Source organism: Sander lucioperca, chromosome 7 (genome assembly GCF_008315115.2).
Source record: "Sander lucioperca isolate FBNREF2018 chromosome 7, SLUC_FBN_1.2, whole genome shotgun sequence".
NCBI classification, from domain to species: Eukaryota; Metazoa; Chordata; class Actinopteri; order Perciformes; family Percidae; genus Sander; species Sander lucioperca.
This window is the reverse complement of record NC_050179.1, coordinates 40,257,688-40,282,868: the sequence shown is the minus strand read 5'-3', so window position 1 is coordinate 40,282,868 and position 25,181 is coordinate 40,257,688. Positions and strand designations below refer to the sequence as shown.

Here is a 25,181-nt window from a genome sequence, read left to right as displayed (position 1 = left end):
GACTATCCAATTGTGCCCAGAGGCATTTGAGCGGCGTCCGTTGGTGACGCCCCTTTGGAAAACAGCTGTGAATGAAGCTTCCCCAGACCCACTCTCAGTTACAACTGAGAGTGGGTCTGGTGTCAACCAGGCTAGGTGGATTTGTGAGGACTATGGTTAACTGCTCCTCAGATCTCTGCAGGGTAAATCCAGACAGCTAGCTAGACTATCTGTCCAATCTGAGTTTTCTGTTGCACGACTAAAACTACTTTTGAATGTACACATGTTCCACCAAAACAAGTTCCTTCCTGAGACTATTTAGCAGAGGCACGGTGGCTTCGTCTGGAGCTTAGCCCCGCCCAAGATAATTGTGATTGGCTTAAAGAAATGTCAATAAACCAGAGCACGTTTTACTCCTATACTAGAATGCTGTGTGGACTAGACAGACCCTCCTCAGCAGCGCTGTGGAGGAAGGTCTGGCAACGTGAGACTATGTGACCTTAAAAGCAGTTCAATGTAAAGAAACTTCAAGATAAACAAATCAAGATAAAAGATCAAATCAAGATGAAGGTTCTTGAAAGAACATTATAATATTTTAGTTCAGCTCAATTTAGGAGTTAAGACATAAAAAATATAATTGCTTTTTCACTCAAAACAGCTGCCTGCTATTGGAAACAAGTTGGATTTGAGTTTGTGGGCCAGAAAACCAAAATATTGAGGTGAAATGCACTGAAAAGCTCTGTTGGTATTAATTCTGGGCGACATCTTTCACATTACACATAGTCATGTGATTCATTGTTAAACCAAAAGTCATTTTAGTGTGACAACCAGTTAGTATGGCCTGGAAATCTTAAAACAAGTTTAATAATTGAGTGCAAATGGCGCTTGACAAGATGATCTATCTTGGATAAAAACAACTCAAACTTAAAAGACAACTTTCTAGAATGTACCTTTGTGCCATGTAGCTTAATTAGTAACTGAGAAAACAAGACATGATTGATTTGCAGTATAAAAAAGAAATGATCTCAGGCAACTGGCATATTTAATAGCTTATGCTGAATATTTATAGCTGTGTTTATATATTTATGCCCAAAATTAGATTGACAACCTATTCAGGCAACATGCTTATTAATTAAATGGTCTGGTGAGAAGTAAAAATAATAAAAAAATAAATACTCTACCCCGTTGCAACCATCACCTCCTCAAATGTTTCTCAATAACAATCCCTGAAAGTGTGTTGCAAGTGTGGAGCAGCACGAATCATCCAAGCTGAAGCCGCCAGTGTTGACCTTTGCCCTAAATACGCACATGCAAGCGGAGGTCAGGAATGTCGGGCACCTGAGCTAATTGTGAGAATATCTGGGGGTTTATGTATTGTGTGCACGGCACAGCGGTCTGGAAACTCAAGCCTCGTTCTGTCTGACTGCTGTTTTTTTTCTCAGAGCTGTGGGAGCCGAGAAGAGACGGAGGACGACTGGGAGGAAGAGCCGGTCCACAAACACAGCTCACCTCCTGTCGAACTGACAAACAGTGACAGGCAGCTGACACATTCTTCCAAACAGAGGCCCACGTCTGGACTGTGGCTGTGTGGCAGGAGGCAGCCTGAAGGTTGCTGCAACTGGGTTTTTATACAGATGTCAGTTGCAAAAAGGCCGAATTCCACCAGCAGTTACATGGATACACTTCTACTGTGTGTTACATTCTGCACAAGATTTGCATGTGTTGTTGGCCTATCTGGAGATCTCCATCAACAGGCTGAAAAAGCTGTAACCAACTCTAACAACACCATTTTTGGATCATTTCTGGCTGAATGATGATGTTGATACCATTTTTCAGTGTTTTCCCTAGGTTTGTTGAAAACCTTGCTGCAAGTTAGGGCTGCAAAATTAATCGCAACTTTATCGCAATAAGGAGTAGTGCAATATTCACGCAATATTTGTCAAAGGCAAAATATGTCAAACTATTCTAAATTAAGTATTGTGGTGCTGCAGAGACGTCCCAGCCCACAAATCCTTGTTTGGTACAGATCCTCGCAACAATCACACTATAATCATTTTAATTTTTACAATTTTTATATTTTTCAATTAAAATTAGAATGATATAAAAGCTATCATTCCCTCCAATATTGTGAATCATATCGCAATTGCAGTATCAGTCAAGTTATTAGATATTAGATATTATCCTCATATCATGCAGCCCTAGTGCAAGTATTTGGTGGGGGATTAAGGAGGCCTCCAAAATACCAAATGCATTTGCATTGTATTTATTATAGGGAACTGTTGTGTTGTGTATGGAAATGTGTGTTTATGTGTGAGCTGAACCGGGATGAATACAGTATCTTCTATCCATTAATCCAAAAAAAAGCAATCATTTTGGAGCATAATTATTACCAATCCATGTCTAAAATGTTGGTTAAGAAGTCCACTGGGGACAAACTACAATCATTAGATCTGAGAAAAGTCATTTAGTCAGTTTTGATGCTTACATTGATTTTAAAAGTACATTCATCAGCTACTGTGCTGCCCAAAACGGCACCTAAGCCTCATAATGGTAGGGAAACCCCTGGTTTTTATACAGAGCCTCTGGTTTTTATTTAATCAGCACAGTGGATGGCCTAAATACTCTAGGACATTTTACCTTAGTTTATTTTGGGAGGCACAAAACAGGCCTCCTTTTTGACTTGAGTGGTAAATGTGTCACACATTGATTGGTTCCTACAATTCCTGCTCGTCAGTATTCATCCTGCGTTCATTCCGAACCATTAAACACTGCATTTAGCTGTTCCTGGCCTGAAGTTTCCAAACCCCCCCCCCCCAATTTGCTCTTTTTCCACTTTTCTAAAGGTTGAACAGTTCTATATATCAGCGCAGTTTAGGATCTTAACTCAAGCCAGTACGTATCTCCTAACTCAGTGGTTTTCAAAATGGGGTCCAGGGACCCCCAAGGGTCCTTGAGGGGGTTCCCAGCAAAAATGGGAATTATTTAGTTTCACTATAATTCCATCTATAAGTAACACAATGGGAGAATCTATGACTATTATGGTCATGGGTTTCATACACTTTGTGTAATAATACATCAAAAAGAAAAAATCCTATCCGATGGGAGAAAATCTTATCAAATGGGGGTCCGTGGTCTAATTTGTGTCAGTTTAGCAGTCCTTGACGTGACAAAGTTTGGGAACCACTATCTTAACTAACGCATTTCTCTACATACGGCATGCTACCTTCATCTAAAGCAGGGCTTTCACTAAGAGCCACACTGGAAAATAAGAAGGGCCAGACATGTAGAGTTTATTGACATGCTTTTATTTTGAAAAAGTGAAATATCTTTGACTGTCTTACTGCATATCAAATTTGTTGTATTTTTGTAGCTTATTTTCAGCATTTTTGTTGCTTTTTCTGTCTTTTTGTGGCTATAATCTGGCCCTTTCACTGCTAGATGTTTGACTTTTTTTACCTGCTAGTTGCTTTCACTTTCATATTGTCATATTGTCATATGACTTAATGCTGTAACAATAATAATAATAATATTGATTGATTGATTAATGTTGTTTTTTAAACAAGATCAATCAAAGGCCAAAGTGGTTTCATTTGATTCTGTTTTTTTTCAGTTGTATTGGACAACAAACTATGAAAACAAGACGAAAAAACTACAAAGAAGATCACAAAACATGCTAATTCTAGTCTGCCCCATATCAGCAGTAAAACTTTTACTGGACTTACTTACAGATATTACTTCTTAAATCTGATACTGGCCAAAATTAACAACATGTTGATAAACTGTCTCATATGTAGGCCTGCATGTCATGCTCTAAATACAGCAATAACACATTTTATGAATATATTGCTCTAACTTTGCACATACAATATTTTACATTGATGTTTTCACATCCTTTCCATTGTTCAGTGTATTCCACTGTTGTACACTTCTGCTTTATACTCTCTCATGGTGATTTTCCCCACAGATCATTTACATGTTTTCCTCTTTCTCTGACCTGGACAGTATCAGTGTAGTCAGACAGAGAATCTGCTGCCGTTCACAGTGACCTCTTATCTTTAGCAACCCACAGCCATTCAAATATACACAGTACAATGTATCAAACTCGGACTGTGATCATACAACTGTGGTTACTTTTCTGTTTACACTAAATCAAAGGCTTTCTGTTCTGATGAGATTATTCAAGCTCTGCTCCTCCTCCTCCTTGTCAAAGATTCACTACTGCCTGTTGATTAATGGCAGCATGTCTGTTGTTACATCATATAACGTGTTATAGGAATGCTTATTTGTGTGGTGAACATGTGTGGAGTATCTAGAAAGTTCACCAAGCTTGAGTGATGGCAGTGTGCATCCTAGTACTCTTATACTACTTATACAAAGGGACCAAATGTGTGGTGCTGATGAATGCAATATCTTGTTAGTATAACAGGAGCATCATTCACTTTGAATACAGCTACTCTTGTATTTAATGTACTTTTCCACTTACAGTTCTAGGGACAAAGCAACTAGTGCTCCATGCTCTTTCTTTAAAATATTTAATGTTTTAGATAATATATTGCAAGTTCAGGTTGGACTCACACGGATATGTGCTTATGTATGCCTATATACAAAAAAGTATCAAATCCAAGTGACGCCTATGCCAATAACTGGAAATATGAAAAAGGAGAAATGCACAGAGGTGTGTCGCCAGACCAAAAGGGTCTAATCTTGGCCTTTGCAAGTCCTCGCTCTCGCGTTGGCCAACTTACCCTCCAGCGTTACTTCTTTCCCCGCCTTCTTAAGCGCCTGCACCGCCAGGTCGTGTGTTGCCTCCCGGAGGTCGTTCCCATTCACCGACATGATCGCGTCGCCCACCCGAAGAGCCCGGCTCTGGTCGGCGGCGAGCCCCGGGAAGATCTTGGAGATGAGGATGGGCATCCGGTTCTCGCGGCCCCCCTTGATACTGATCCCCAGCCCGCCAGACTCCTGTTTGACAACTCGGACTTTACGCACAGCTTCCGAGGGGCCGTCCAAACCCAAACTGACGGGAATGTCGCCTTGTCTCGACCCGAAGCTGGACCCGGGACTCCCGTAGCTAGATCCGGGGCTTCCGAAGTCAGAGTTTGTGCCGTTATTCGGGTACTTCCCGGGGCTGTTTAGACCGTCGTACTGACCCCGACTGCCAACCCCGCGCCCCGGGCTGCCGCTGCGCCCCCTACCCCCATGGTTCTGGTCCTGACCCGGGGTATGACCGCGTCCAAGGTTCCCCGGACTCGTTCCCGGGTCGTTTCCGTTCGACATGCCATTTCGCAGGGCCGCCGAAGAGTTGTTGTAGTCCCAGTGATTGCCCCCCTGTCCGGTTCCCTCCGCTTCGGCCGTTAAAGTCAGCGTTTCTCGGGTGAGTTCGGCGGTCACTCGGATCCAGCGGTCTCGGAGCAGAAGGTCCAGTTGACCGTTTTTGTCCGCTCTGGTCCAAATTGCCATTCCTAGACGGTAGCCTGCTCCGAGGCGGGCCGCTGCTTTCACACTAAACTCATCATCAACTTTTTCCTCTTTTTCAGAGTGCGCACAAGCAGCGACTAGGCTACACTGGCCCGCGTCGACACACCCACTCACACTGGGACTGCAGGCAGAGGGAGGGCGAGAAAAAAACAGAAGAGGACTCCCAAAAAAAGAGGGAGAGGAAAAGAAAAGAACAACTGGCTGTGACGGGCCAGCAGCCTGAGGGCTTGTTGTTGAGTTCAAGCTCTAAAGCTGTCCGACTTCCACTGGAAAGTTAGCAAGAACAAAACAACAGAATATCCGTTCAGATCTTTCAAAATAAAGGGTTAGGATTATTTGTTTTGGGTCAGATTTTGGAGTAATAAAAACGACTAAAATTAAAACAACTGTAAACATTGGGTCCAACAGAAATTCTTCACTTGTATTATGAGTCGGCTGTCTGGTCGTTCAAACGAAGCAGAGGTTCTTTAGCTATACGCGATCGCATCAGGGAGCCAAGAGGGGGCGAAAGGGGGCTTTGCCCCCTCAGTTGTATTTTCTGCCCCCTTGTTTCAGCATCACATCCATAAAACGTACAAACACAACAACATAAATCTGTAATGAAAGAGCCTAAAGCTGATAAACTGACTTTTAAATAGTTACTTTGTCAAGTTGTACTTATTATTTAAAAAAAAGAGATATAAAATGGACAAATTAACTGCTTCAAGAAATGCCATATTTTAGTCATTTTACCCTGGCGCCAGGCCTGCACTCGATGTAAAACACATTATATCTCTTGTTGTTAGAAAACGCACAAAGACAAAAAAGAAAACTTAATGATCATGTGTTACAGCAACACAAAACACAGGCTAAGAGGAAAGGAAATAAATAAGGACGATTTTAATTAATGACCTGGAAAAAATATGATAAAAGATTCAAGAAAATCTACATTAGGCTTAATACAATATATTGGACTAGATCAATTGTGCAAGTATATGTGACATCCTTATTATTTTTTTTAAACCTTCAGAGAATGTTCCCTGAACGTTTCCTGAAGGTTATTTTTAAAAACCTTCAGGGAACATTCTCTGAATGTTATCTTAAGGTTCTCTGAATGTCTTTTGAAGGTTCTCTGAAGGTTTTTAATTGCAGGTGGATAAGGAAGTACACAAAAAGCATTAAAATGTTATCTGCTTTTATTTCGAAAGTATAATCACCTAACTTCCGGTTTCATTCATTTCATTCATTGTATCTTCAAGCAGCTTGTCGATGTGAAGAAGAGTGAACTGAGAGCCGATGACAGACAGATACAGCCAATAGAAGTGTAGATCATTTATTCATAATGATAGAGGCGGGGCGTCCATAGACATAGCATAGCATTATAGATCCACTAACTGGGGACAAAACCTACTTAAGTTCACTCACTGTGTTGGCTCTATTAATGGATAATGCTGCCTACTATACACTCACACATGATGAGGATCACCGAGGAGCTATGAGCGAGGATACATGAGAGCAGCATTGCGGGTAGCCGTGCTATGGAACATACCCAAACTACAAAGTAAAAAAGCAAACTCAAGCATGAGACATACACATGGATAGAACAAGGAAAACCAGAGAACACAGAAAGAACAGTCCTAGACAAATTGGACTTGAGGACAACATTAGGGTTAATTTTCAATGAAAAGAACTTTCAATGGCAGCAGCCTCCAAAAATGACCATATACTGTAGCTGAATCAACATCTCTCTAAAACTGAACATTTGGAAGGATTAACTGTTGTTTTACTATTATATTACACTGCATTATTTTGAGCTAGCTGACCCTAATACGTGACAACTGGGTTTTACTGGTTTCCTTGTCTTGTTCAAACAACTTGAGGAGTTGAGTAATGGAAAACCTAATGTGTGTTCACTGGACAGGCTCATAAAATGAAATAAAATAGGAGTTATAAATCTTAATCCCATTAGCCTGGTTACAGACCTCTGAACTTTCTTTTCTCTCATGGTTGTGGTTTTCTGTTTAGTTTAGTAATTCATTCTGTTTCCTTGCTGCTTTGCTGCTTTGTGTCTTTGTGTTATCAGTCCTTGTAGTATTGTTCCCACTGTTTCCTGTTTTATGCTGTCTATTCATTCCCTGTGTGTTAATGTTAATGTTTCCGTTTGTTCATGGCTGTGTGTTACCCGTGTTCTATCCATGTGTATGTCTCATGCTTGAGTTGGCTGTTTTACTTTGTAGTTTGGGTATGTTCCATAGCACGGCTACCCACAATGCTGCTCTCATGTATCCTCGCTCATAGCTCCTCGGTGATCCCTCCTCGAAGCTCGCTCCTCGGGGCAGAAAGAAGAGCTTTGAGACGGCCTTCACCGAGGAGGGACAGAACCAGCCGAGGACCGAGGAGCTATCAAATAAGGATGATGAGATTCAGCCTCTGTTTCTCCTGCGTCATGTCTTATTTTACTTCCTGCCATGTGTGGAAAGCCTGGAAAACATCAGAAAAAAAGCTTTGAAAAAAGCATCTAACAAGGCGATAAAAATATTTTTTTTAAAGTGACAAAAACGTTTTTATATTGAAAAAAAACATCCAAAAGTTTCAGTTTTGACCCGGGAGGACAACACAATGGTTAAAAGAGAGACTGAATAAGTTAAAAGATAATAAAAAGAAGTAACCACCGCTCTTTACTGACCCTGTTTTCTGGCACATTCGTTATGATATCTACTGGCAATGGGATAGGAGTCTATCGCCTATTTTAAGCAAGTTTTCCCACATTTAAAAACTCTATATTGATGGAAAAAGGGTATGAGAGATTGTGGATGGCAGGGGCCCCACTTTGTGGACTGTTTTCTAAATTTTCTAGGCATGTGCCTGACAGGAAGCGCATCATGAAGATGTTGGGAATTTGACTTTCACTTCCAAGTTCAACACTAAAGAACAGAGGGAAATAGATGGATGTAAATAATCTGCTTCACATTAAGGACCTATATGTATTGTATAAATATCTAGTTCAAATAACTAATCAAGACAACTTCCCTGCTTAGTTCCTCTATCTATTGTAGTTGTTAAGACATTTTTCTATTGTCCCAAAGGACATTTTTCTTGGACAAACAATATCTGCTCTTTTAAGAATTCCACACAACATAGTACACACATACGGACATAAAGTACAGACTGTTGCATCGCTCTGCATAGACATGCTCATGTTGCATGGAGAGACTGCCACTAGCCAACAAAATTGCACATTGCCCATTGTACAACACATCATAATAGTCATTATGTGCAGTAAGGGTAAATCCTGGTAAAAGAATAAGGTTCCTCAGATGAAAAGTAATTTAATTTAAAGTAATTTAAAAGTTGTGTTCAGGCCTTTGATTAAAAATGGTTTTGTATGTAACAAAATGCTCTTTTAATCACCCTACAAGAGTGGATTCATTGGCTATTACTTTTGCATATTTAATCTTTACCAATGGGATTTTTCTTCCAAGAAAGAAACATTTATTCCATTTATTTATGAAGTGCAGCTCTGTGACCAGTGAGGCTGTTATGTGGCTGAACACATCATGCACAAGTGAACAGTAAAACCCAGACAGAGCACTCGGTCGTGTTTGTCATTAGATTTTATTGCAGTTGAGGTTTACTTAGTGTTTTCAAAACCAGAGCAGATTGCAAGCGTCCATGGGGAGTGAGAGAGGCGGGAGTTTCATCTGCTCGCTTCACATCATCATCATCATCATGCTGCGTCAGTCTGCAGCTTCACCACCGATACATTCACAGTGTCGCCGCTGTCACACGTCATCCAGCTGTACCTGGGACTTTATAAGCACGTCTAAAATGCGAAAGAAGCCTCGTTATGCAGCAGCCACTCGTTAAAAATCCCTTTTTGGATGATTAAAAATAAATGTCATTATGCTGTGTGTACAAGCTTATTTTACAATTCGGTTTCTGTGTCCTATGTTACATTCATGACAAGAACAAGGCAACCACAGAGAGCTAAAATGCTAGGGTTACATGTTGACTCTTTGCTGCGCAGCTTCTGTCCTCAAACTACCAGCACCCAACACCACCTCCGCCTTCTTCTCTCTGTGTTTACTCCCATAACCACCGGTACTTTCCCTCGTCTGCCCTCGCCTCCCAGATGCTTGCCTCCCAGCAGCTGTGAGCATCAGGGAGCGGAGATAAGGCAGATACAGACAGAACTGTTTCTTACTCAAACCTATAAAGTATAGGGGGGGGGGGGGTTTGTGCGTGTGAGCACATCTGCTGGGTGAGATGGTGAGATATGGAAGATAATGTAGTTAGGAATTGGATGGTGAGGGGATGGTGGTTAGAGTCGCTAGAAGGGTTCTATACAGCTCCAGGGGGAAACAATCTTTAGGTTTATACTGTATATCAGCATAACAATTAAATAATGCAATTAAAGCTCCAACCCAGCACCAACAATATTTAAAGAACTTTGAAGGACCCTCCCTGGATTATGTATTAATATTTATTTGAACCAATTTCATGGCTATTGCTGATGTGCATACACCACGTGAACCCTTAAAGAACCCTACTTTCTCTGTGTGTGTACACAGTGTAGTGCAGGAGCACAACTCATTATGAGTGTGTGTGTGTGTGTGTGTGTGTGTGTGTGTGTGTGGGCAGAAAGGGATAAAAAGTCATTCTACTCATTGGTTCGCATTGTTGATAGTCTTGGTGTGAAACTGCAGCGAATGAGACGCCGATGACGCATGAAGCCGCTGCTGTTGCTGCTGATGATGGGACTGGGGAGGGAGCTGTGGGTGAGGTGGAGGGTGACACTGAGGGTGAGGTTGGGGAGAATGTGGATCAGGGCAAGTGTCGAGGTGTGATTGGCGTTGCAGCTGTGGTCTCTGAGGGGCAGCAGCAGCTTTGGCCTCCCTCTTGGGAGTGTTGTTGAGGATGTCCAGACTCCGGCGGCTGGAAGAAATGACGTCGGCGACGAATTTGGTGCATTCGGCGCAGATGTCACGCAGCGTGCAGCCATGGGCATACAGGTGGGGGAACTCCTCCTCCACTGAGCGGCGGGATAAGGTGCGCAGGGACCTGCAGAGGAACAGCGAGGATTGGAAAAAGGTTTCTCACTTTATATCAATACAAAGGTGGAGCACAGTTAATGTAATAGGCTGCGTCCTATATTCCACACTAACGTACTATTTAGTAGCTAAAACAGTATGTGTCATTTTTTTAGTATGTCCTAAATCTTAGTATGAAACCAATAGTCACACACTGTGTTCTTGTTCACTGAGTATATTGTAAAACTTATAATTTAACGCTTGTGTTGTGTTACCGTCAACCATATTTGTGTTTTGTTTTTTTTAACGTTTTCAACATTTATATCGCTTTTTCCAAAGATTTAGTCACTTCTTCAATGTTTAGGGTGGTTTTTTTGACGTTTTTGGTGATTTTTCTGAGGTCCTTTTTCCGAAGTTTTTGACTTCTTTTTCATTGTTTGTTGCTTTTCCAGACATTCTGTCATTTGTTTGTTGTTGTTTTTTACATTTCTTGCGCTTATTTCGACGTCCCATATCTTCTGCTATAAAAAAACTTAAAACGAGTCAAATCTGACCCGAGGACAACATGAAGGTTAATATCTTTTTTGTGGCAGCATTTTAAAAAGTGAATACATTATTATTGACTGTCAAAAAGATAAACACATACTGTAACTGTAATTTCTCACAGTAACTCAGCTGAGCAGCTGGAAAAAAATAAAGCTAGACTATTTTCTTGTTTGCATTTCGAAGCTTATTTAACATAAACACACAACATGATCAATTGTGCAACAAATGAAAAGAAAGATGGAACCAGCACAGTCACTAACGAAAAGATTAAGGTCATCTTTTCTGATTAAAATAAGGCTAACATTTGCACTTATAAATCCTACTATTTCTGTCCTGATAGCTGTGCGGCTGGGTGCTGATGAAAGGTGTCACCATGCCTGCATACAGGACTCTCACTCCAACTCAGTGTCTAGCGCTCTCACTTCATCCCTCTTTCCGTCCATCTCTTACTCCCATTTCCTTGTCTGTCTTCACACAGGCACAAGGAGTGAGGATATTAATGACAGCTGGGTAATTACATAATGGCCGCTTAGAGGCCTCAGAAGAGGCACTGCACTGATTATATAACAAAAGGATGGGGGGGAGGGGATTGAGTAGGAAATCTCTATTGGTTGAGGTAAGCACAGAGGCTGTTTGTGCTTAGGTTGGTGAAGGTTAGCAATCAGCGGCTTGGCGGAGGGGCAGACTGTAGCAGATTGTGCATCCCTGATTCCTTTCCTCGCCTCTCTCCCCTCACGTCAGACAGTGCATCTCATATTCTATATCCACGACCTTCCACTTCCGGGGTTGCTCCATTGCTGCCGGAAATTCGGCTGGATGTCCCGTCCCCTTCCTCTTCCTCTGTGTTGGCGTTCTAACCTCTGGTGGATTTGTGAGGACTATGATTAACTGCTCCTCAGATCTCTGCAGGGTAAATCCAGACAGCTAGCTAGACTATCTGTCCAATCTGAGTTTTCTGTTACGCGACTAAAACTACTTTTGAACGTACACATGTTCCACCAAAACAAGTTCCTTCCTGAGACTATTTAGCAGAGGCACCGTGGCTCCGTCCAGCACTTAATGACGATTGTGATTGGTTTAAAGAAATGCCAATAAACCAGAGCACGTATTTGTCCCATCCCGGGAATGCTGTGTGGAAGCGAGACTATCTATCTCATAACCCTTAAATTTAGCCGAGGACAGAGGAGTCGAGGAGCTATCAAATAAGGGTTATGAGATGCAGCCTTAGTCCCGCCCACAGGAGATTGGAGCCGAGGAGTCGAGGAAGACAAGCGAGGAGAGAGTCATCGAGGCAAAAGCCATTTAATAAAATAACTTAAAAGTCTCTATACAGTGTATGACAAAACAATGGTGAGCGCAGAGCGGATTTTTAAAGCTAGCACCATCATCAGGTCAAATTGTCTAAAGCCCAGTTTAGACCAAAAATTCGCGACAAGATGAGCTGAAACTTGCAACTTCTTGCAACGAGCCGGTCTGCAGCGTTCTAAAAGCTGCCGGTTCACACCAATGAGACGAGACGAGACGGTGGATCATCTCCGTAACAACGCCTCTTTGCACTTCCATTCTAACTTCTGACTTTTAGGCTTTTTTGTAGCTGGATATATCATTTGTTGTGTCTAAATATGAATGCGGATAACGTTAGTGATAGTGAGATGCTTGAGTAGTTTATAGCTGACTTTACCAGCTGACTTCTCTATTGGCTGTTGAAACAGGCGACGTCTTTTACGTTCTAAAACCAGCCTCTGGAGACTTGAACAGCTGAGTCGCAGCAAAACCATCAGCTGGTTTGAACATGCTGATGTTAGACACAGCACATGCTAGTTTGTCTATTAGATTATGAGATATGGGGCCCTATTTTAACGATCTGAAACGCAAGTAGCTTTGTGGGCGGATCTCGGTGGGTACCGGTGGGATAAATGACTCTTGCGCCCGACGCACCGGCACATGCAGTTCAACATCACGTCTCCTTAAGTCCTCTAATATTTCCTCATTTATGTCATCAACACATCCATGATTCATGGAAATGTTGTGTAAAACAAGGTCATATTTTTCCTTGTATTTATGTATGGTTTGCAAAGATGTGAACTGCTGGGTCTGTGAGATGAGAGAAGCAAAGTGTATGTGCGGTGTCCACACTCTACATTAGGGCCAAGCATGCTCCCTTAAAATAGCATCTGAATAACGCGCCACTGACGTTAGACTAGCTTTTTCCTGGTCTGTGGCGGAATTGTTTTCTGAAACTGCAAAATAGCACTAGGGAACATTTGCACCGGAACACGCCTCCTCTTTTTGCTGAACCACACCGGGAGCGCAAGTTCATTCTCTAATTTACCGATGTGAGTCTGTGGAGGGAAAAGTCCGCTGTGCGTTGGGTGCAAAATAGGAATGACACATGTGTCGGTGTACAAAGTCTATTGTGCTGGGTGCAAGATAGGGCCCATGATGTCTGAAATATTGAAATTTGAAAAAACATTTTGGACCAATGGAGAGTCCAAAATGCATAGGGTGGCACCTCTGAGGAGTATGAATGTGATCAATAAACCTTGTGACAAATTGGCACTTAGATTGTGATATTTCTTAAAATTAAACTATGCGACCCCTCGTCACAGGTTGCATATGTCACAGGGTGTGGCCAGTTCAAACAAAGGTAGTTAGATTATTTAATTTCAAAGATTTTAGGGGCCAAAAACCAAGTTGATGTTATTTTCCAATGCACCTGCACAGAATAATTTTTGGATGTGCGAGTTGTTTCTTCAAAAAAGGGGCCAAAAACCAAAAAGCCTCCAAGCGAATAGTATAAATAGAACTACTACGCGTCCGCGGTATCCGCAGCTGTCTGTTTGGGAGTACAGTATAATTGAGCCTTTACACTCTGTAAACGCAGACTCACTTATAGACTTGGCTTTTGTGTCCATGGCTCTTTGGGGCGCTGTGGAAGCCGACAGTGTACACAGGAATATGGGCCATCTTCTTCGAGGGAATCTTCATCTGGAGCAAAGGCAGAGGCACAAGAGGAAAACAATGAGAAAGAGAAAAGAGAAGAGGAACAGAGCTTTATTGTGAGGAGACACAACAGGCTTTAATAAAGTATTTAGAGAGTCTCCAAGTACAGCTGATTGATTCAAAATACACAAAAACTAAGGACACCACACTTACACAGCAACTAACCATGACAATTAGCTGTCACACTAATCCCACAGTCACAAATGAACATATAATCTAATCAAACACAGTCCTCCAACCCATACGACCACATTGGTCATTGTTCCTAACCTCTAATACGACTCGCAGGAGTGTTTCCTAAATTAGTACCCCTACTGGTGGTAGGTCGTCAAATGTCCTCTAACTAAACGTAATGGTTGCAGTTTAAAGGACCTCATGTTATGCTCCTTTATTAGGTTCATAATTGTATTTAGAGGTTGTACCAGAATAGGTTTACTGTACATGGTTTCATTTTCAAACACCATATTTTTGTTGGGAGGCGCACATGCGCAGTACCTCGGTAAAGACTAGGATGTACGACGTATAGAACAAATCGAGTTTCAGGTACAGATTGGGCAGTGACAGGGTTGCTCCCTACGCAGACTTTGTAGCCCTTTATACTACGTCACCTGACTACGGCCACTAGAGCTCGCCGCCACAATAAACGTAAATATGGGTCGTTATAAACGGCTTGTACAAAAGACCTATGGGGTCGTTTTTGGGGGGGGGAGGAAAGTCTCTGTATTTCAACTAAAATAATGTTACAAAACACAAATGAGTCACAGCACCCCAACAAAGCACACACATCATTTATAACCACAAAAAAAACAAAAAAACACACAAACTCCAAACAGCCTAAATTTCAAACCTACAGAGCACAGAACCAGACATCCAACACGGGCTGGGACTGAGGCAACAGATCAAAACCGACAAAAGAACAACAGAAGAAATGACGTCAACAGAAATACCAGCCGCTTCACTAAACAATGTACTGGGATTACATTTCACTGGAATTGCACCTTGTACGATTTCATGTGACAAATAAAATTGATTGACTTGACAAACTAAAATAATGTGTTAAGTGGTACAATATACAATTTTGCAAAGCAATTACATAGCCAAATAAGCACAGAACCATACAGCTAAAAGCACTTGATTGCCATCACTAACACATACTATAAGTTCTTAAGGTTACCTTTGCACTGCAGGAGCTGCAGACAGATCTGTAAGAGAAACAAGTAGGAATCAATACACCTGTATTCCTGAATGTCAAACGGATAAGAAGTAAAATATTTCCTAGCTTGTATCATAAAATGACCATGATAAATTGGCAGGGGTTAACTGGGCTGTTGATCATTTCCACTAATAATAATTAGCTTCACTTTTAAAATAGTTAAAATAATGCCTTATTGTGATTTCAGGCCACCATAGCTTAAAGGGTAACTACTGTTTTTTTTCATCCTGGACCCTATTTTCCTATGTGTTGTGTCTAAGTGACTAATAGGAACAATAATCTTTGAAATTGGTCCAGTATAAAGAGTGAACGATGTAACCGACAGCCACAGACCAGGCTGCAATGTAACCCTATGGGGCAAATGTGCATCGTCAATTTGGTCCACTAAAAGTTCTGTTTTTGCCGCTGACAGACTCATATTATTATTGTAAGTGTCTGACAACATTATGGAAAGATTCCCTACAGAGATAGACCTTTAAAACCTCTTTAAGACCTTTCTGTTTAACCAGAAACAGATCTGAGGTCACTAGCGCTAAACCCACCAGACTCCATTTAAATAATCAGTACTTTTAGCGTGTATAGAGCCAACATATTTTCACATGTGTATTCCTGGAGCAATGTCAAAGATTGTTGTTCCCATCAGTCACTTAGACACAAAACATAGACATTTTTTTTTAACTTTTGACCCCAGTATTACCTAAAATATTGGCTATGGCCCTGGAATAAACATCATGTAGCATTTAAAGTGTGGATTAAACATTTCAAGAATCCTTAACAGGTGATTGAAGATTAAGTTTTCTCTGATACCTTTTACACAGTAAGCAGGTAGATGGCCATGAGAAGAGAGGGAATTTTACTTTGCAGCAGCAGCAAACCTGAACACACACACACACACACAAAATTGAGTCCATTTACTGTACACAGTACTGTCACACAGTGACAAATAGCAACAATTGTAGGTAACTCCGTTACCCTGCCTCTCTTCAGGTTACTGTAGAGCTCTTTGCTCTGAAGAAACTTCTCCATCTCTGCTTTGACTAGCACTCTGCGCACGTTGATGACCTCATCCACTGTCAACGCGAGACTCTCCACAGGGTGGCTGAACTCCTCCTGAACACAGCCGACAGCAGAAGAAGAGAGGAGATCTGTCAGTCAGTCCACTCAATAGTTCACTCTATAGTGAGCAGTAGATTGATAGATGTCAAATAACAGTTATGTGACACTATGTCACACCAACATTGCAAAAACGAGTCTCTATGTTATGAACACTACTTTATTTGTTCCACCGTAAGCGTTTTTGAGGACATTCTATCCTGCACTGCATCTATATATTTTTTTGAAGATAATTGTTTTTGGCATTTTGGCCTCTAATTGATAGGACAGCTGTAGCCAGGAAAGGGGGAGAGAGAGAGGGATAAGACATGCAGCAAAGGGCCGCAGATTGGAATCGAACCCTGGGCCACTGCGGTAAGGACTGAGCCTTGGTACATTGGGCGCACACTCTACCAGGTGAGCTACCAGGGCGCCCCCTGCACTGCATATATTTAACACAGAATTTCGACGGTTAAGAAATGGATAGCAATAATTAGCGACTTCATAAACACATGGCTGCACAAATGAATGCTGATTGTTAACTTAACAATAACCATAACAAGTGTATAAGGTTATCATTTGTCACCGTTGTTGTTAACATGCTTGTTCAAAAAATCAAATTTTTCTCATACTGTCTGTCTGAATATACCTATATTAATCATCTGTCTCTTTAAGGCCCCAACCCGAAAAACCGTAACACTGTAACAGCACTGTAGCTGCACTTTTCTACCTAGGGTTGGGCAATATATTGATATTATATCGATATATGAGACTAGATATCGTCTTAGATTTTGGATATAGTAATATCCTAATATGGCATAAGTCCTATCTTTTCCTGGTTTTAAAGACTGCATTACAGTAAATTGATGTCATTTTCTGAACTTATCAGACCGTTCTAACTGTTCTATTATTTGCATTTACCCACTTAGTCATTATGTCCACATAGCTGATGATTATTTATCAAAAAGCTCATTGTGTTAATATTTTATAATTTAATAGTCAACCCTACAATATCTCCACAATATCGTCATTGAGGTATTTGGTCAAACGTATCGTGATATTTTTCCATATCGCCTAGCCCTATTTCTATCTATATACGGTATATATTATTGTTGTGACATCACAACCGTACATAAGTCCTGACGGCTAATTTAAAAGGCACCGTTTCTGAATACAAGCTGTGTGCATTTGTCTATGGTTTGAGTGTTTTAATACTTCGCCGTATTTATATATCACCTTGACCTGCTATATAATCGAAGACATGGGAATCTCAGTTTTTACAATATGGGACCGTTAAGGACTCAGTAATAGAAGCAAAGGACTGCGATTCCAACTCACCATCCACTGGTGCTCGTCTCCAGCTCTGGAGGCAGACGCCTCTAATCCCTCTGTGGTCTCGTCCACTGAACTCAGAGACAGGCGGGCCGGTGAGGGCGGCACCCAGCCGTGAACTGGGAGAGAGGCTGGGGTGGGAAGGATGAAAAGTGAAAGAGACAGAGTGGAAATAATGAGAGTTTGACAGGGGGAACTAAAGACGACCAGATCAAATGGGGACACAAATCCCAGTCTAACAAGTCCATGAATTACAGATCAGCCTCTTTCACTCCGCTCCGTCTCAGATCTCAGCCCGTCGGAGTGCTTGTCGATGGACTCTACCATTGTCATGTATTATTCATCGGACTTCAGTGGAGTGAATCAGCCCATGCTGCTGCATCTGCATAACGTAGATCCCAGTGAGAGGTGTGCTCAGCCGCTGGTCTATAAAAAGGGGAGCTCAGGAGAGGCTCAGTTAACTGATGGCGGGAGGGGGTTAAAAGTAGACCACACACAGCTGGAACTGGGTGCCTCTTCGATCCCTGCAAATGGAAGGTGTCAATTTGGCTCTAATGGAAAGTAAACAGGCAGTGAGGAAGGCCGGGAAGGCCGGTAAACATCAGCAGTACATATAATTTGGATCAGCTGCCAGTGACAGCCGGGGCTTACAGGCTTTACGTCCTCACATTGGGTTACGGCTGGAGAGTCCCCTGTTGGCAGAGTCAAGTTACTACATAATACAATCCATTATTCTTATTAGGGCTGCACAATATGTCATTTTTTTTATCATCATCGTGATATCAACTGGCACAGTAAACACATCACAAAAGACACTCAGAGATGTTAGTTGAAAGAAAATATCAGTAGAAAACTGCACTTAAAATCTAACCGTCACTTTTTTTTAGTGGCGCTGTTCATATTTAATTCAATGTTCAATTTGTTCAATAAAAGAATGTTGGAAATTATTTCCTTTCAATTGTTTTAAATTTAACAAGCAATGTATTGTATTTAAGCAGAACACTGAAAGCAGCAGAAATGCAGAAGTGAGTACGTTTGCATATCTGTTTATTTATCGCAAGTAATACCGTTAACGCTATATTCAACAGCGTTATCGCATATTTTCCTCACATCGTGCAGCCCTAATTCTTATTGTCTAAGGCTTGTGGCAGGCAGCGGAGGAGTGGATCGGCTTTCAGCCATTTAGAGACCGAGAATGGATTCAGATCAAGTTTTTTCAAACAATTACCTCTGGATATGGACGGCCAGGCTGCTAATGCACGAATCACGGCCATCAAACGGATAACATCCTCCCTGTGGCTTACGTGCAACACACAATTCAAAGCCATTAGCTTCTCCCATCCTTCACTCAGTTAGACTTTATCAGCACATTTTTTTATATTGGATTAGAATCCATCACAACAGCTTCGTAAGGCAGATGTAATACCGGGCAACTCCGTGTCAGCAAGGGCTGTCAGGACTTCAGCACGATGAGCTGACACGTTATTCAGCTCTTATTTCGGTGAGGTAACAGTTATTTAATGAGGTTAGTGCTTGAGGTGTAACTGAGGATAGATTGGAGGCAGTGGGAACAATATGTCTCCACAAAAAGTGAATCATTTTATTGATTCTTTGTTTGGAATGAAAGCTTTAAAAACATTTTACTTTCAATTGAATAGATATTCTATAGTTACAAGGGGTATGGAAAGAATAGAAGTAGTTGTTTGGGTTTGTCATGACCTTCTAGTTAATGCACGACTGCTCTCCTTTCAGGAGGAGCTGGGAACTTTAAAAAGGGTGTTAGGCTAATATATCGATAATCTTAATGCACTCAGATAAACTGTTTGTCGGCGCTTGGGTTTAATGTCAGTTTATGGCTAAACTATATGTAAAATCAAAATCCCCACAGACTGTACTGTAGTAGAACTGGCACTGTGTCTCCTTCTGCGGGAGAATGAAAACAGCATCAAGTGTGAATCATCTGCCACAGAGGGCCAAGAGTCTGCAGCAAACACTACAGCAGATGATCTTTCTTTCAGCCAAAAAGGAGAATCTAACCAATTAAAAAGGGCTGCAGCAGTAGGTAGTTGGGATGAAAAGGGATAGTTCGGTGTTCAGTGTTTTAGGGTTGTATGAAGCTACTTCTCCATAGTCAGTGTGTTAGCTACAGTAGATGGCGGTCGGCTCGCCCCCATTTTGGAGAAGCAGGCAGGAGTACTGACACCGAAGCTAAGCAATGTACCGCTATGAATGGGGGCAGCAGCTAGACCGATTATAGACACAAAAAACACTCTATTAGTGTATGCTATATTTACAATATTTTCACCGCTTCACCTTGCTGTCAGACAGCCCCTTACCTTTGGCAATACATTTTCCCATATTCCTACACATAAGCAAAACTGTGCAATGCACTGCAGATCAGATCAGCAGGTCAGACTCTCCGCGGTTAATGGAAGAGAAAGCAAATAAAACACGAGTGATTATAACAGCGACAACTAAATCCCATTCACTCTGGACACGAGGATATTATGAGCCAGAGCATACAGGAAGAAGAACTTCTGCAGGGGAAGACTCAGCGTGTGTAGGAATACGAAAATTATGCGGTTGAGAAAATGTAGTATCAAAAGAAAAGGGCTGTCCAACAGTAAAGCAGTAAAAATATTCTAAATATAGCGTACACTTAAACTGATATCGATGTGTTTTTTTACAATTTCTTTATTGATTCTTTGCACTCGCACATTACAACTTCTATCAACATCTGTTACACTATAAGAGCTAAAAAACAAGAAAAACAAAAAAGCTAATTATATGACAGTATCACATGTACAGAACAATGGCATCTCCAGCAAAGCCATGATACGCATAAATACAAAAATAAATAAGAAATGCACCTTTGCTATCACCCTCCAAGACATGTCTCAGTCCTTTTTTTCTTCTGGGGTTCACCACTTATTTTAATTTTAGGTATCCTGTCCTGCATTATCCCTCTGTAAAAACTCCCGTGTCTCTCTTTTAAAATATATATATTGGTCAAATGGTTTCCAGATTTTCTCATAGACCCCCAATTTGTTTTTTTATATAAATGTTAGTCTCTCCATGGACATACATTGCGCCTCCGCAGCGCCTCAGCGACATTTGGTAGAAAGTTAGGCCATGAGCAAATTGGAACAACTGATATGTTTTTAGTTGCAATAGCGCCCTCATGTGTTCATTTATGATTCACTTTATATATACACTTTATATATATACACTTTATATATATATACACACTTTATATATGTATATATATATATATATATACATACACACACTTTATATATATATATATATATAAAGTGTGTGTATGTATATATATATATATATACATACACACACTATATATATTTTTTTTTTTTTTTTTTTTTTACTCACAACTCTAAGTAAAATTACTTTTTCTTGGAATATTTGGGCCCTTTTATCACACACCCCATTTGGAAGATGAAAAACCTTAATGTGCTTCCTCAATGCATAAAGTGATGGCATTTCTATCAACTTCAATAAGGTTGGGGAAACAATTAACAAAAGTAGAATTTTAATTTAAAAATTACAGTATCCAGAACGTCAACTGCATTTTCTGTTCACATGTTTCTTGTTGGTTTTTGGTGTCACGGTTTCTGCAGGTTTCACCAAGTCATATTTAAGACCTTTTCAGACCTTTTTAAGACCATGATGAATGAAATTTAAGACCTATATCACGACATAAATAAAAAAGTCTGATGTCAGAGTGTGGTAATTAGGGTGACTCACTCATGATATCATATTATAAAAGATTTTGTCCACATTTAACATCTCACTGTTATTGTGGTTGTCAAATGGAAGATGATGATTTAATGTATGTTTGTGTTGTTGTCTCCCCTTCTTGTTAGTCTGATTGTGTTTGTATGGTTGGCAGTTGTTTGAGTTAAGTTTCTTTATTATGTACCATTTTTTTTATATTTTAAATGTAACACCGGGCGCTGTTTAAAATTGAAATAGAAAATAAAATGAGTGAAAGAAAGAAAGGCTGACTCACTCATTGGTCATTAGCGGGGGCCCCTTGACAATGAGATGACACATCTGAAGGGGTTCATCCTGATTTAATTAAATACTAAACTTGAAAATTATTCCCAGGGTCAAAAAATCAACATGATTCTCTATGGAAATCCAGATTAACGTTTTCGAAAATAACTCTTGAATGAATGAATTTTGAGCCTCTGTAGGAGGTATACACACTGTAGTAGTTTTTTTTCAAAAGGTTTCCACTATTGATGTCTGGTTTAAACTCTTGAGACAAAAACCAATATCGAATGAATGTGTGAAGCAATTAAACTCCATTATTATTACTCCATTCATTTTGCTGATATTCCTTATTTGGAATGCTGGAATCCTCTAAATTCTGTGATATTGAAGAAATTCCATGACCAGCTTTGATCTAAAAACAAGTGCCCTGTAAAAAAAAGAGGGTATTTTGTCTGTATATTGCTCTATATAGAAGAAACCATTCATAAAGGTGACAGATCCACACGGAGTGCAGCAAGAGGCGAAGGCACTGTCCCGTTAAGGAAAAGTGCATTTAGTCTAACAGCTTTTTTAGTTAGGGCTACTCATGGGTGGAAAAACCTAAAACCTGCGGCCATCTTGTCTCTCCTGACCTGCCTCTGTGTTTCTTGTGCTCTGCCTGTGAGTGAGTGAGTGAGTGAATCTTACCCAACTGTTCTTGTTTTTATGTTGCTGTCTTTTAGCATTAGCCTAATCAACTTGTATTGTATAGGGCAAAATCTGTATGTATTATTGATAGCTTAATCGTTTTATCTCATTTTAGGGTGACCTCTTACCACCAGGCCTCCAGGCTAATTCTGGCAGATTTTACTTTTATGTATTATTAATGTGCATTGTCCCCGATAAATAAACCTGAAAATAAAATAAATAAAGTGAAGTATAAACCAAGGATAGTCAGTCTCCATTTACACACACTGACCTCTGTGGTTAGGAGGCGGCCCGGCGCCGCTCAGCGTCCTGGACCGAGGCCTCTCCCCCCTCAGCCTGACCCCCCCGCCCAGCTGGGCCGACTCAGAGAGCGAAGGAAGCATCTCGGCACGGAGCAAGGCAAGGTCGTGCTCCGAGAAGGAGCGATCTCTTTTCAGAGGGGTGGGGGAGCTCTCCGCCCTCCTCAGCTCCCCGCTGTCTGGGGACTCCTCTTCCTGCAAGGAGGGGGGGGGATGCAGGGGGCAACATTAGGAGGGTTTAGATGTGAAGGAGAAACATGAAGAAAAGGTAAAGTGAAGGACAGAAGGCGACAGGATAAAAAATGTGCTGCAAATGGAGAATAGTAGTATTGTAGTAGAGTATTGTTAGGCTACATTTACATTACTACGTTTTGGTTTTTAAGCCAAAAGTGATCTCCGTGTACCAAGTGTTTTTAGCTCCAGTAGAAGAGCTAATCATGATCCAATCAGGAGGAGAAACGTTGGTGTCAGTGTCGGTGTTGCCAAAGGTCTCTGTTTGCGGCCGTTGAGACTGAAACACAACCCCGCAGATTCCAAACTAAAACGGGTCAGAAGTGTTTCCTAATGTCTCCGGTTTAGGGGCTGTGTGAATGGGAAGTGTAAACGTAGCAAAAGATATTAGTTTTTAACCCAACCCGTAGCCTGTTTGAATGAACCTAACAAACTGAACCAGGATTAAACTTTCATAGAGCTGATGCAGAGCAGATCTCAAAGATCCACACAATGCATTTGGCTGAGTAACGCTGGATTGTAACATCAGTTTTTGTTCCTTTACATGAAAGTCCACAGGGTGCCTTTAAGTCAGACTTATTTTAGCCCCCTTTATGAAAACAATATCCTGAAAACAAGCCTGGTGTAACTGGTAATCTTGGTTAATGAAACACTCCTCTGAACTTTCAGTCTTCCTTAGCTTCCTCAAAGTTTGATCAAAGGGGCGACACAATATGTTGACTGAGTCATGGAGATTTCATAGATTGACCACAAAAATAGCAGTTTTCCTAACTTCATAAAGTCAAGATCTGCTTGGATTGCTAAACTAAGACTTTAGTTCAGCAATCTTTTTGCCTCAGCAGTGTCAAAACCACACAGCCACAAAATCCCAATCAGCTTGGCAAATACAGAAATGCAAAGCAAAAAGTCAGTATTACTCTAGCACTGTAAATAGTCAAGGGATCATTTTACACCCTAAAATCATTTTCCTGTCCAAATAAAAGGGGACCTAAAAAGATGGGGATCGAAAATCCAATATTTAGCAGCTGCTCCTTCAAGAAATATTTGCAGAATTTAAACTCCAATCTGCTTTACAAGTGGCTCATTTGGGCCTGGGAGGATATTTATTAACCCCTTAAAATCCCACCCCCTTTTTCTAGAGGGGTAGTGGTGGGGGACAGGGGATGTTTAGGGGCTGATAGCAGGTCAACAGTAGATTCCACATAGGAGTGGTACTCAGCATTTGAAAGCTGGGAACCTGGGGGTTACTTTGACATGCAGCTCAGCACTGTGTCTAGTCATACATCAGAAATAAATATTAATACATTAGTTGATCAATTAATAGGGATGTAACGATACACTCAACTTACGATTTTAAGTTCACAATACGATTTCCTCACAATTTTTTTTAACAGAATGAAATAACTGAAAAATATTCCTTTATATAAACTTTGCAAAACAGCAGATGTGTCCTCTTATCAAAAGTGCAACTGAAATAGTGTTCTATATTAAATACAATAATTAAATAATAAAGAAAGGCTTCGTTATTGCTAAGGCCATATAGTTAAATTTAAAATGATTTATTTAAAATGTAAAACAACTACTTTTTGTTTGCTGTTAAACCACAGTTTATGTAATGATGTCATGCCCACTGATGTCTCTTAAGTTGTTGCAGCACGTTTCGGGTCGATACCATTTGTTACACAGATTTGGTGCAGCATTTACCTATTTTTTATCACTCGAGAATCGATACAAAAATAGTAAAAAATACCACATTAAGACACTAAGACTTTGAGGAACACCATAGAAAAAAGCCATGTTGTGATTTGGTTTCAAAACATGTTGACATTTGGAGATTTCTGCAAGAATTGAGTTTTTCGGTGATTGGATAGGGAGCACTTCTGTTCTGGAAACTGCTGAGAAAGATGGTCAATAAACCAAGGAGAGACATACCTCCTCTGAAAGTCCTCTGTCTCTAGTTTGTGGTTGTAAAGTGTCACAAGGACGAGATTACCCCTGAGGTCAAAACAGGTCATCTAATGGTGAGGTCAGGTTTCAGAAAACGGTCTCACTAAATTGAAATGGCTACAATGGGGACTTACAGCATCACACACAAGAGTCTCAGCTTTCCAGTCCCAGACCCCATTATGCAGAAATATTTTAATACACCATTTTAGAACAGGCGGAAATAAATTTATACTGCATAAGAAAAACTGCATGGCTATTGCCCAAACTGCAAGGGATTAGCATAAAGTGTGCTTGTCTGTAAAGCGGAGACTTGTGGGTACTCATAGAACCCCTTTTCATTCAGATATT

General features: G+C 40.8%; 2 protein-coding genes across 4 annotated transcripts in view; both read right to left on the bottom strand.

The window, feature by feature from the left end:
* The window catches only part of sntb2 (syntrophin, beta 2), a 30,404-nt gene extending 24,685 nt beyond the window's left edge, over nucleotides 1-5,719 (bottom strand). Inside the window, exon 1 of the mRNA XM_031285411.2 lies at nucleotides 4,725-5,719. Coding sequence (XP_031141271.1) covers nucleotides 4,725-5,439 — 715 coding nt within the window. The 5' untranslated portion in view covers nucleotides 5,440-5,719. The remainder of the gene's footprint in view (nucleotides 1-4,724) is intronic.
* Nucleotides 5,720-9,032: 3,313 nt separating this feature from the next.
* The window catches only part of spire2 (spire-type actin nucleation factor 2), a 50,131-nt gene continuing 33,982 nt past the window's right edge, over nucleotides 9,033-25,181 (bottom strand). For 2 of the 3 annotated variants that reach the window (XM_031285506.2, XM_031285505.2), the window contains 7 exons: nucleotides 22,628-22,850; nucleotides 17,659-17,783; nucleotides 16,201-16,338; nucleotides 16,036-16,103; nucleotides 15,190-15,217; nucleotides 13,903-14,000; nucleotides 9,033-10,497 (listed from right to left, as the gene is read on the bottom strand). In XM_031285506.2, coding sequence (XP_031141366.1) covers nucleotides 10,101-10,497; nucleotides 13,903-14,000; nucleotides 15,190-15,217; nucleotides 16,036-16,103; nucleotides 16,201-16,338; nucleotides 17,659-17,783; nucleotides 22,628-22,850 — 1,077 coding nt within the window. In that variant the 3' untranslated portion in view covers nucleotides 9,033-10,100. Of the gene's footprint in view, nucleotides 10,498-13,902; nucleotides 14,001-14,866; nucleotides 14,902-15,189; nucleotides 15,218-16,035; nucleotides 16,104-16,200; nucleotides 16,339-17,658; nucleotides 17,784-22,627; nucleotides 22,851-25,181 lie in introns of those variants that run through there. The other variant, XM_031285507.2, reaches the window with a different exon arrangement.